Here is a 14,049-nt window from a genome sequence, read left to right as displayed (position 1 = left end):
TAAAATTATGATTACTAATTTCTAATAGGTAATATCATTCACACGATACAAAATTCAAAAGGACAAATGGGTATACGGTGAAAGCTTTTTCCTACTCTTGTCTCTCCACAACTTTCCCCAGAGGTACCACTGGTAACAGTTTCTAATGTCACTTTTCGCTTTTGTGTTCTGAGAAACGTCTGCCTAAAATAAGATTTAGTTTCATTATAGATGTCACTGATAACCAAATATAACCCATTACAGGCTTTGTTTAGATTGGCAGTCCAAACACAAGAAAAACCAGACGCTGTCAAAAGGACTTCTAGGATAGTAACTATTAGACTGTAATTAGGAAAACGAGCTGGAAGCGCTGGACATACGTAGTGACTGACAAGTAAGATCCGGGTTATACTGTGGTACGGGACCCACCGTAGGGGTAATGTGAAAGAGTATCATGGCTCTAATAAAAACCAAGGGGCTGTGACTACTTTAGTGAAGTACCACATTAGCCGAATGGTTCTGAATCTCAACAAACTTGACTATATAAAGCATCATGTCATATCACGACCACCACCACTGCCACCATCACCATCCTGGTCGCAGTTAACATGTACTGAGCATTTGCTGTCACCAGCATCACCATCATCATGTGACTAACATTTACTGAGCCCTCCCTATGTGCTAGGCACCGTGTAAAGTGCTGTCAGATAATCCTCATGACCAAGTATATGAAGTCGGTACTGTCATTATACCCACTTCACATGAGGACACTGAATACTGGAATGGGCAAAATAATTTACTCCAGGTCACACAGTTATTAAAAGATGAAGCCAAGATTGGAGCCCAGGCAGCCTCACACTAACCTGTTATCAGGGGGCACCCGTGGAAAAGCAGGATACATATCTGAGGACAGCACGTAAGGACAGCTTCCACCGCCTCGTCAGTCAGGTTCACACAGTGCCCCATATGGATCTCCTATTCAAAAAGAAAGTATAATCAAAAGAAAAAATAGGACAACAATAACAGTGTGAAAAAGCTTGTGAAATACTGTACTCTGATAACAAAAACCCAAATATCCACTTGCGAGAAAAACTCTATAGAAAGGACCCGTGAAAGTCTGCAGTAATTTGGAACGTATAGCAGCTTTAGACGTTAAATGCCCAACCACTTTATAAGGCGGTTTGGCAGTATCTATTAAAGCTGGCAATAAGTATCCCCCAGAACTCAGCAATTCCAGCTGCAGATGTCCACTATATAGAGAGAAACTCTTGTACATGTGTGTAAGGAAACAACTTATAAATATGCCAACTGCAATATTATTTGTACTAGTAAAGAAGAGAAGATTTGGTAAATAAATGGCAGTTCATTAATATATTATAATAAGATAAAACAATTACAATGAAAAATATCTACTTGGTATTAACAGACATAAGTCTTAAACATAATGTTAGTTCAGACACTTTAGAACACAGTATTGTAGCATCTTATAAAGTTAAACATGTACTTACTATATGACCCAGCAATTCCATTCTAGGTATTTACCCCCCCAAAATGAAACCATATGTCTACACAAAGCCTTGTATGCAAATGTCCATAGCAGTGTTTATAATAGTCCAAAATTGGAACAACTCGAATGTCCATTGCATGGTGAATGTATGAATAAACTGTGTCATATCCAGACTATGGAATACTACTCAGCAAAACAAAAAAGGGATGAAATATTAACACATGCAGCAACACAGGTGAATCTCAAAAACATTACGTCAAGTGAAAGAAGTAAAAGAAAAAAGTAAAAAACCAAAAGACAATATACTGCATGATTCCATTCATATAAAAGTATAGAAAAGGCAAAACTATATTAACAAAATCAGTGGTTGCTTGGGGGAGGGCCACAGCAGGGCACTGACTGCAAAGGGATGGGAGAAAACCTCCTAGGGTGATGGAAATGTTCTATACCTAACTGTGGTACTGGTTACAAGGTTGTGTAACAATTACCAAAATTCATGAAACTGTATACTTAAAATAGGTGAATTTCACTGGATGTAAATTAAACCTCAATAAAGCTTGAAAAAATTTTAAAACATGATTTTGAATAAAAACGCAAATTGTAAAACACACACACTATGAAACTATTATGTACTATTTAAAAACATACAAAACAATACTATATCTTGTTTATGGATATATATACACATCACGCAAACACACAGAGAAATGAAGTAACCAAACGTGGAAGGAAAGCTACACAGGCATCTTTAGAGAGTGGTTACCTCTGAAGGAAGAAAGAGGGAGTAAATGAGGAAGGGAGCTTTAGATATAACATATAATAATTTTTTTAAGAATTTTTACTGAGATACAATTGACATACAATAAACTTCATATATTTAAAGTGTAGAATTTGATAAGATATAACATACAATAATTTTTTAAAAAAAGAACTGGAATAAATACAGAAAATGTTAAAATTCAAGTGGTTAGTCCACTCTGTTATATTACTCTCTATACTTCTTCATATATTTGAAATATTATCTATCTTTTGTTTAATGTTCTATTTTGGAACCCTTTTGCATTGCTGGTGAGAATGTAAAAGGGTACAGTTACTATGGAAACAGTATGGCAGTTCCCCAAACAATTATACATAGCATATGATCTAGCTATTTTCAATTCTAGTGATATACCCAAAAGAACTGAAAGCAGGGACCCAAACAGATATCTGTACAACTATGTTCAAAGCAGCAATATTCACAATAGCCAAAAGGTGGAAACATATCGATGGATGAATGGGTAAAAAAAAAAAAAATGTGACTATAATGGGCAAATTCATAAAGAGAGAAGATAGAACAGAGATTTCCAGAGGCTGCGGAAGAAGATAATGGGGAGTTATTGTTTAAAGGGTAAGGAGTTTCAATTTGGGATGATGAAAAAGTTCTGGAGATAGTTAATGGTGATGGCTGCACAACGATGTAAATATACTTAATTCCACTGAATTGTACACTACAAATAGTTAAAATAGTAAATTTTATGTATATTTGCCCACATTTAAAAAAATTTAACAATTCTGGAAGTAAAAGTCATCTAATAATTGATATGTATACTTCTGGTGGTATTTCTTTTCTCCCTGAAGAGATGATATTATGCGGGTATACGCACTATAATTAGTCATATCTTAGAAATAAAGGAAACTTGAATATATTGAAAACTCATGAAAACTGAGGCAGAAAGCACTGTATATTATACCCTGGCAAAGGCATCCTATGATATGAATTGGCAAAGGCTACAGACAATGAAATACAATTGAGAACGACAGATGGAAGGAAGAGTGTTCAAGCCAGGTTTCATTTAAAATATATTAAGGCATTAAAAAAAAAGAAAATATTCAATTCTGGCAAATTGGGGTCCTAGCAAAAACTGTGAATTCACAATATAACCTTTATGGGAAACAATTTAGCAATATGAGTTTAAGACCATTAAAAAATGTATTCATACCTATTGATCCACTTGCTTCATTTTGGGGAGTGCACTATAGCAATGGAAGGAAAAGTGATATGCCTCAACATATGATTTAATAGCTAAAAGCTGTAAATGATCTGAATTACCAGCATCAAAAAAATGATTACAGGAAAGTGATATACAACATGGACAGATTTTGTTCTCTGATATGCCGGTGCCTAGAACACAGCAGATACTCAATAAATATTTGTTTAATAAATGAATAATTTTACACAGCAAATTAAACCTTTAATCATGAAGATTGTAGAAAACTATAAAATGACTGTAATACAAAGTTAAGAATATGATAACATTTACTGAGGTACTACCATACATCTGGAATTGCAGCAATACCTGGGGAAAAAATGATGACAAAGTGATGAACAAAATGGTCCATGCTCACCGAGAACTCAGACTAGCAGATGTCAGAGGCGACCCTGACATTCAGTAAGTGCCGGAACATACACTTGTACTAAACGTCAGTCTTTAGGAGAGTCCTTGGGCTTTTAATCAAATTTATTTTCAAATTATAAACTACTTAGCAACATTGATAATTTAATTTCCCAGAATTGAATAAATTAAAAGCAACAGATTAAAAGAGAGTATCTAATAAATTGTAGGCATACAATGTATTACCCAAAACAGAAGAATGAATTAAAAAGATAAAGACGTTTAGATTTTAGTTTCAGTCAGAAACTGTGGTCACAAAGATGCTGTAAGCCAAAGGTTAAAATATGTTCCTTTAAGGAAGGAATTAAGTTCTAACAAATTTTAGAAAGATTTCCATTAAAATGTTTTGGTACTTACAGAAATAAGCTTTGGAAAACTGAAAAAATGAAAAATTCAATGACCAACACGTTAGTTATTGGATTTTTTCCTAAGTCTGCTTAGGTTGGTGCTCCTAATTTCATAAACCTGAAGTAAATATGTAGGTATATTTCCTACCACTGCATAACAACTAATTTCCAGGTGGTTTTATTAGGAAGTGATAAACTAGGTTAACTGTTTGAGAGCTTTGTTAAAAATGATGGTGGTTACAGGATAATGTTGTAAAAATTGAATAACTTAATGAATAGAAGGCAGTAGCGTGGAGGCTAGAATACAGTAAGTGCTCAACAAATTTTAGTATTTAACACAGTAAGAATTATGGCAGTTTATTGTCCCCACAGTTAGAATGCAATTTGGAATATGGAATTTCATATTTTTAAAAATATGAATTTTTTAAAGAAGGAATTTCTTCATTAAAAGATTTGTAAAAATATATATGCTATCTTATACACACACACACATAAATACTGATTCTCATTTCAGCAATACACACAAGCAGGATGCAGATATATAAATATCACCAAAAAACTCTCTGGGCAATAAATCAAGCAGAAATATTTTGGCAAAAACATGGCACCACCATCCTATTATAATAGTGAGTACTAACATTTATAATTCATTTATAGCCGGCTTACTTCTGAAAAGGATTTGATGTGACTTATTGAAAAGTACAGCTATATTAATTAAGAATAAAAACAAAATAAAATGCTGTAAACTGGGAAAGGAAAAAAACCAAAATCTTGGGACAAAAGACTTCCTAATATTTAGAAACAGGTTACAGGTGTCATTGAACACAAAGGCTGAACACTAATTTAAGATCTTTTTGAACAGCTGCACAATGTGCCTTCTAGGGAGGAAAAACCTTTTCTCTATCCTCTCATGTTTGTCTTTGGAAGCCTTCGAATTAAATTGACAAAAAGATTAGCAAGAGAAAGGACAAAGTTTACTCACAAGCTCACAAAGAAAGTGGCTCAAAGAAATGGCTAGAATTTAGAGTTTATATACCATCTTAATAGAGGAAAGGGAAGGGGAGAAAGGACACTTAGAGAAGAACAAACGACTTTTAGGGAAGACAAAATGACCTTTAGGAGAGTAGATGGGAGTTATGATAAACTGCGACAATGTTTGTTTAATGCAGATTCTCATCTGACTTCCCCACATATGGGAAGTCTTCCTTAAAGGGGGTTTGAGGCAGTTGAATTCTTTTGGAAGGGTCTGCTTTTACGCAGATGGGGGAAGGTGGGGTTTCAGACAAAGTCTTTTTTTTTTTTTACCTCTGTTATTTCTCAGACATCTTCAGCTCAAAATAATTTTTATGCCACAGTGGTATATTCTGGATCCCTTCATGGATTCAGAAAAAGGCAGTGGCAAGAGAATAAATACGATGTCAAGAAAAATACACTGGCAAGAGAATAAGTAGTCCTGGCAAAAATATCAGTCAGACATGAAAATTCTAAAGCATGTCATTTTACATTCATAAAATTTCACTATCTTCATCCATAATAAGACTATTCTTAAATGTATTAGAAGCTAAAACTTCTGGAAAATAAGAACTTTTATTGGAAGTAAAATGGATTTTATTATAAAGCATATTTTATCTCCTAACTTTAACCAGTTTTTCTTCACTCTAGGAATAAAGAGGTGAAGGTTTAAAAAAAAAAAAAAAGTCCATGGAAATACCTAATTGAGAATAAGGCACTGGTTGTCTTCTAGGTTTAAAAAAGAATTTCTGAGGATAATATAAACTCAGTTATCATCATCTTTACAGATATTTTAAAATTACCTCCAATTTCTTGGCACAAGGTCCACTAACAAGTGCAACCACACCACTGTCAGATACCTAAGCAAAGGGAAAAAAGAACAGAGCACATAAATGGAGATGACAGAAGCAAACTTTCCTAAAAGTTATTAATTATTTAGATATAGCTTTATTTCCTCCCATTTAGCAAACGTGTTTTAGCTACACATACCTTCCACCCTTACTTAAAATATTTGAGAGGCCTGTGGCAAATTATATTGCAATTATTTAACTACCAAAGCATGAAGTCAACAATTTCAGCAACAACAAAAAGAATTAATTATGTTCTGATGAACTGTGGAAATACACTTGGCAAATACATACAGTCTCTAGGTTTCAAGTCTGTATTTCATTTACCTGAGTAGCTGAAAAATCAACACACTGCAAAAATGGGCAGTTTTCTCCTAATGCCTGCAGGGACACATCAGTAATACCTAAGCAGCCACCTAAATCAATGATCTTTAGCAGCCGGCAATTGAGTGCAAGAGCGAGGACTCCTTCATCAGTGAGATTGCAGCATCTTTTCAAAGAAGCTTCGTGCAGGTAAGAACAAGATGAAGCTACCGCCTTTATCCCTGAGGGAAAACATAATTCTGTATCAACGAGCTGTATATGTTTATATATGAGAAAGGTGACTGATTCTCATTTCAGCAATCACCAGTACTGACACATCCAGTTGTATGTTAGCCGTTTCCAAGGTAGTCCATGTGGGGATATACTTTTTTTTCCAGTGATGTTGTCATTATTTAAAACTCTTTTGGAATGTTTCAAGAATTCTTTACACAATCTGTACTATATTGTTTAGAATATCTGCAATTAATGACAAGTCTTTTTTATTTATGATTAGATTTGCTTTTAGGAAACAGCCAAAAGTCATTCAGAACCAAATTGGGTAATTAAACACTAGATTCTCTTTTTTGTTATAAGTTTTAAAGTAATAAAGTTAATTTTCTTGTGGACTCTGAAAAGAAACCAAATGTTAAATGGCCCAAATGTCTTAAGCAATAGTTTTCATGCTTATCCTTAGGAATCATAGCTGTATCTCTGTGTTCTCCCTTCCCTCTTTGATTCTGCCCTTTTCTACCACCATGCTCCTTCTCCGTTAGCCTGGACCCATCTTACATTTTATCGAGGGTCAAGAAAAGAGAAGCCCTAAATCCAACTAAACTGATGTAAGAGCATTTTGGCCACAGGTACGTGACAATGCGCCACATGAATAGAAGAGCACTCCAGGAGTCCTGGGCCCTCAGTCACGGACAAACATTACAGCACTGTTATAAGACACCTTTATGGGCAAGAGACACAAAAGGGGAGATGGTGAATTTGTGTGTAGGTCATCCTCATTGTTTCCCATGTCTTAAGAAAGAACTCATTTTATTCATCAGTGTCCAGCAGGAAAATTCTTTTTAATGAGTCAATATTTGTGTAAACATTTTAAAACGTATGCATCTTTGTAATATTATGAATATCCTAACTTGCTAACCAAGCTGACTATAAAACAGAGCCAACTACCCACAAGATTTTTCAGAAACCTAGGTAGCCAAGTAACTCATTCTTTCTTATATTGAAGAAAAAGATAAAAATCCTATATTGAAAAAAAATGGTAAGAATCCATTAATTCATGTAACAGACACTGAAAAATGCAGTCTGTCTGGCTATAAAAAACTGTAGCTGGATGAGACTGGTACCAAGTTTGGCTGCTTGCTGCTCGAAATGCCAATACTCTAGAGACAACTGTTGGTGGAAATGGAAGAGTTTGCTTTATTCAGGAGGCCAGCAACCTGGGAAGATGGTGAACTAATGGTACTGGTCCGTGGCCTGTTAGGAACTGGGCTGCACAGCAGGAGGTGAGCGGCGGGTGAGCAAGTGATGCTTCATCTGCATTTATAGATGCTCCCCATCAACTCGCAGGGTGGAAAATACGGGGGGGGGGGGGGGGGGGGAGGGGGGGGGGGGGGGGGGGGGGGGGGGGAGGGGGAAATATAAACTCATGCGAGGGATCTAGGTTGGGCTCCTTATGAGAATCTAATGCCTGGTGATCTGAGGTGGAGCTGAGGCGGTGAGGCTATTGCTGGGGAGTTGCAAATACAGATTATCATTAGCAAAGAGGTCTGACTGCACAGATCTAATAAACAGTTGCTTGCAGGCTCATACCAAACCCTACCAGTGAGTGGCAGGAGGGACATGCTGCATCTGGTGGCAGGGTTTATAGTGGCAAGTGAGTTGATGTACTTCAATTTACAGCTGCACATGGTGGCAGGCTCTAAGTCAGAATCCAACACTTTAGTCTGAGTGTAGCACCCCCATTATTTTATGACCACTTCTGTCCACGTCTCTTTCCGCACTGTGCACGTGTCTCAGTCATTGGTTCTGGTAAGCCCACAAGCCAACCCTAGCCAAAATGAGTAAAAAACAACGTTGCTGGAGAGCATCTTTGAAAAGGTGGAAGACCAATGATGAGACAGCAGAAGACCTAAGGATAGCCAACAAAAGAAAGCTGTATTTAAAGAAAATACCAAGAGTCTACTTAAATTATAGGTTTCATTGCAACAGGTGAGGTTATGAGGGTTTTGGTTTTGTAATTGTGGCGACCGGCTCTTCAATGAAGCCATGAAACCTTCAAAACTGCTTCAAGCACCCAGCATTAAAAGACAAGCCTTTGGAGGTTTTCAAAAGAAAAATACGTGAACATGAAGGACAGGAGCAATTACTGAAGGCCACCACTTCATCAAACGTGTCTGTACTGAAAGCATCATTCTTAGTGGCTAACCTCACTGCTAAAAGTAAGAAGCCCTTTACTATACGTGAAGAGTTGATCCCGCCTGCTGCTAAGGACATCTGAGGTGAACTTTTAGGAGAAGCTGCAGTTCGAAAGGTGGCACATGTTCCTCTTTTAGCTAGCACCATAACTAGACGAATTGATGAAATAGCAGAGGATACTAAGGTACAATTGTTAGAGAGGATTAATGAATCACCATGGTTGATGAGTCTACCAATGTGGACAACAAGGCAGCAGTGCTTGTTTCTGTGAGATATATTTTTCAGGAGGATGTGCATGAGGATATGCTATGTGCACGTTTGTTGCCAACCAACACCACAGCTGCAGAACTATCCAAGTCTTCGAATGATTACATATCAGGAAAACTGAATTGGTCATTTTTTGTTGGTATATGCTCGGAAGGAGCGGCTGCCATGACTGGATGGCTTTCTGGTTTCACCACTCAGGTCAAAGAGGTCGCTTCTGAATGTAAGTCTACGCACTGTGTCATCATCCATAGAGAAATGCTGGCTGGCGAAAATTGTCACTTAAACTTAATAGCATTTTGCAGAATGGGATTAAAATTATCAGCCATGTTAAAGTACATGTCCTTAACTCATGTCTGTTTGCACAGCTCTGTGAGAAGATGGACACAGAGCACACACATCTCCTCTTACACACAGAAGTGAGATGGCTTTCTAAAGGTAGATCACTGGCCAGAGTTTTTGAGTTACGAGAGCTGGTCCAGAGACTTCTTTTAGAAAAAGTCACCACTGGCAGCACAGTGACACACAATAGGTCGCAAAACTTGCTTACTTGTGTGACATATTCAACCTGTTCAACAAATTCAATCTGTCACTTCAGGGGAGAACGACAACTGTGTTCAAGTCAACAGTTAAAGTGGCTGCATTCAAAGACAAACTGGAGTTATGGGGGCAAGTGAACATTCGGACTTTTGACATGTTTCAAACATTAGCAAAGATTTTGAAAGAGACTGAGCCAGGGCCTTCTTTTTCCTAGCTGGTGAGTGATCACTTGTCTCAGCTTTCAAGGGTTTGAACAGTACTTCCCAAACACAAAAGATCCCTGAACTGGGAAGTAATGGATCCGAGATCCATTTGTGAATAAGCCAGGTGAATCGACTTTGTCCCTGCTAGAAGAGGATCAACTGCTTGAGATCACAAATGAAGGTGGCCTTCAAAGTATGTTTGAGATAACTTCAAATCTCCATACGTTCTGGATTAAAGTCAAGGCGGAATATCCTGAGATGGCCACAAAAGCACAGAAAAGCCTGCTTCCATTTCCAACATCCTATCTTTGTGAAGCAGGGTTTTCTGTAGTGACAGCAACCAAAACGAGATTATGGAATAGACTGGACATAAGCAACACGCTTTGGATGTCACTGTCTTTCATCACCCCCAAATGGGACCATCTAGTTGCAGGAAAACAAGCTCAAGGCTCCCACTGATTCTGCATTATGGTGAGTTGTATATTTCATTACATATTACAATGCAATAATAATAGAAATAAAGTGCACAATAAATGTAATGTGCTTGAGTCATCCCGAAACCATCCCCCGCCCCCTCGCCCTGACCATCTCCAAGTTGCCGGTTGGGAGACAAGGTTGTAAAGGCAGTGTGGAGGGGGAGCTGCAGGGTACACGAGCAGTTCACACACGATTTTCAGATTGGTTGGCATCAAGGTGACGTTTCAAGGATCACCAATCTTCTGGTTTCAACCAGTTTGGGGTCTAGGTGCTTACGGTCAGCAGTTTTCATCTGGTGGGGGTCTGCTTCCTGTAAAAACAACTTAGGAGTGTGTGTTAGACCTTTATATCTTTCAGGGAACTGGGAGTTTGGTGATCTTGCTATGTGACTGCCTTATAGCCTAAACTGTAGCCATCTTCCCGGCCCATGTCCTTGAAGGTGGTATCTGGAATTAAGCAAGCAAGATTAGCTCCTTTCTAGTCATTGTCTAAATTAGTTTTAAGGCATGCTTGGGACAGCAGGAGTGGAAAATACATGATTCCAGTTTTGTGCTGCTCAAAATGGGGCAGCTTACGCTCTGGCTACAAAACTACAAAACTATGCATTGAACAGGATGACAGGAGACTGCCTAGTAAATTTAATCTGATGATGGTTTAACTTTCTGTTGTAAAATATTACAACAAGAAAGCCTTAGCAAAGTATGAACTGGTCATTTCTTGTTTCACTATACTAGGCAAAATATTTAATATATAAAGGTATCTATCCATGTTTATTTTAAATATGTTTAAACTTCAAGGTAGGGACAATGTATTTCCTAACTTTCGACACTAATTATAAGCAAGAATTTTAATTTTGATTCTTTAGCTTAGTTTGAACATTTTATTGATAAATATAGTTTCTATTTCTTTGACATCTTTATACTTTCTTTTAACATATTTTCCCCTTCTCTGCTCCAAAATTACGCCAGATGGTGAACAGTGCTCTACCAATTCATTCAGTGTTAATAAACATACCTTTTGAAGTTATGGAAATTCTGTTTTCTTTTGAGGAATTTAAATTTAATTTCTTCAGTTTTCTGCAGTTACATAGGTGCAGGAGAGCAGTATCTGAAATATCACAGCTTCGTAGATCCAGAGTTTGGACTTCAGGATGCAAAATCTATAATAAATACGTGATTTTGAGAGATTAATTTTTCCTATAAATATAAATGTTTATTCCATATTCAGTGTTTTGATGGTCATAACAGACAAATGGGGTGGAAAATACAGCAAAGAATACAGAAATATATTTGTGTGGAGACAGATACATAAAGCAGGAAAAAACCAAGCCTACTTCCAACTGGAGGTGCAGCTTCTAGTGTCCCCAAAGTCTTACTGGGACACAGAGCACTGCTGAGAGAGCTGGTACAGACCTGGGAGACCTGGGAGCAGAACCAAGGTGGTGATGGGGGCTGCTTATCCTCTTCCAGTGGTTCCTGTAATTAGAGATTCTAGCCATGTGCCTCTTTGCTCAGCAAGTACAAGTTTTTAATCACTTATATATCACATGCTTATTTAGAATATTTACCTCCTTCATTTTTATTTCTGGGAGCTAGTACAAAGAAACCCAGTATAACTGAATATTTATTTGAGGGCAACAAATAGCAGATCAATTTCAAAGCATTTTCAGCTCTCTTTCTGAGGGTATTTTCCTTCTCTTTTGCTTTATTCTTATGAAAATAGAAATGGTTTATACTTCTCTGAACATGAAAGTAATGCACTATTATTGTAAAACATTCAGACAGTATAGAAAAATTATAAAAATGATACAAATAACTATTTCTATTTATTGAGCATTTACCAGGAAGGGTACTAAGTGTGTTACATACATTATGTCATTTAATACACTTTCTCTTTTTCTCTCTCTCTTACATACACAGACACACAGACACACAGACACACACACACACACACACCCTGAGAGATTGGTCATTGCTGTTTTATAAATGATAGAATTGAGCTACCTAGAGCTTAAGTAGCAACACAAAGTACAGCTAAAAAGGGAGCAGAGCTAGGACTGGAAACCAGGTCTCCCTAACTCCAAAGGCCATGCTTTTCACTAGTTATAGATAAAAATTACTCATAATACCAACACTCAGTGACAAATATAATATTAGTTTTGATTTCTGAGTTTTTTAAAAAAACATTTGAAGAAAAATGGGATCAGATCATATATATTTAAAAACTGGCACTTTTTTAATAAAAATAATTAATTGTGGCTGCATACTATTTCATTTTATGCATGCACCATGACTTAGTAAATGCACTCTACACCAGCAAACACTTAAGTTGAAGATTCAGACTGATTTTAAGAGGCAATATAGTACAGTGTGTAAGAGCATGTACTCTGGAGGCAGGCTGCCTGAGTTCCAACCCTGTGATTGTGATCAAGCTCTGCTTTCTTTTTGTGCCTCACTATCTTCATTAAGATGAGGATAATATTTGTAAGAAATAAAGGTGCCTTGCTTATAATATATGCTATATATGAGAGTGAGTCAAAAATTATCCGCACTCTGGTTATATTAAAACTTCTGTTGGCCGCACTGTCTTATCAGTGCTTTCCATTCAAGGCTACTGTCTCCCCAGTCACTGCTGTGCAGGTGTGAACATGTTACATCAGTTCATTTGTAACTGTGGTGCAAGCAAGAATGGATGCCCCACTTGTGATCTGTACCAAAGAAGAGCGGCGTGCGGTGATTCGTTTTTTGTGGTCTGAGGATGTGCACATCCGCACACTTCTGCCCACACAGTCGACACTGCAAAAACTTTGTTTTGAGGTGTTAAAGCATCCTCCCTATAGTCCTGATCTTGCTCCATTGGACTTTCACCTGTTTGGTCCCTGAAAGCAGCACCATGAGGACGAAGATTCACTGCTGATGAAGAAGTGAAGACAGTGGTGCATTCGTGGCTCGCAGCTCAGCCTAAAACATTTTTTAATGAGGGAATATGAAAGCTGGTTGATAGATGGACAAAGTGTATTGAAAAGCAAGGAGGTTACATAGAAAAATGATGTATTTGTCTTTTCTAAAACTAAATTAAAATAAATTCTACAGCCAGAGTGTGGGTAATTTTTGACTCACCTTCATATAACTGTTAGCTATCTTATTATTACAAAAATATTATGGTGAGCATTCTTATGTGCTTTTTAAATTATTATTTTCTTGAGGTTCATACCAGAAGTAAATGCTAATTATGTGAGGTGATGGAGGTGTTAACTAACCCTACTGTGGTAACCATTTCACAACATGTAAGTGTATCAAATCATCACATTGGGTTGTACACCTTAAACATACACAAGGTTATATGTCACTTATATCTCAACAAAGCTGGAAAAAAATACCAGAAGTGAAATTTTTGAGTCAATGGTAAGCAAAAATTTAGGACTATTTTTTTTTTTTCCTGGGTTGGCAGTTTATTTAAAAAAGAAAAAAACACCCCGCTTATCTTATTTTCTTCCTTGTCCACCATTTTTCTTAACAGAATGAGTTACAAAAAATCGGGGAGGGGGGTATATTATCTTTGCAGACTGACACATGTGCAAAGACCTCGTGAACAATAACAATGATTCAAAAGCTTCTAGGCTTACTCCTGAATCAGGCAAAGAGCAAAGGACAACATAAGAAGGAATTTTGTTTACAGTAATCTCGTCACACAACGTTGATCATGACAGTG

The 14,049-nt window shown here is 37.0% G+C and overlaps 1 protein-coding gene across 4 annotated transcripts in view; it reads right to left on the bottom strand.

Moving 5' to 3' along the window:
* The window catches only part of AMN1 (antagonist of mitotic exit network 1 homolog), a 58,382-nt gene that overhangs the window by 20,184 nt on the left and 24,149 nt on the right, over positions 1–14,049 (bottom strand). For all 4 annotated transcript variants that reach the window (XM_057701147.1, XM_057701149.1, XM_057701148.1 and 1 more), the window contains exons 3-6: positions 11,353–11,497; positions 6,452–6,669; positions 6,080–6,136; positions 843–954 (exon numbers count right to left, since the gene is read on the bottom strand). In XM_057701147.1, the coding sequence (XP_057557130.1) occupies positions 843–954; positions 6,080–6,136; positions 6,452–6,669; positions 11,353–11,497 (532 nt within the window). The remainder of the gene's footprint in view (positions 1–842; positions 955–6,079; positions 6,137–6,451; positions 6,670–11,352; positions 11,498–14,049) is intronic.

This window comes from Hippopotamus amphibius, chromosome 12 (assembly GCF_030028045.1).
Source record: "Hippopotamus amphibius kiboko isolate mHipAmp2 chromosome 12, mHipAmp2.hap2, whole genome shotgun sequence".
Taxonomy (NCBI): Eukaryota; Metazoa; Chordata; class Mammalia; order Artiodactyla; family Hippopotamidae; genus Hippopotamus; species Hippopotamus amphibius.
Note: the sequence above shows the minus strand (reverse complement) of the source record. Positions and strands in the feature narration are given on the sequence as shown.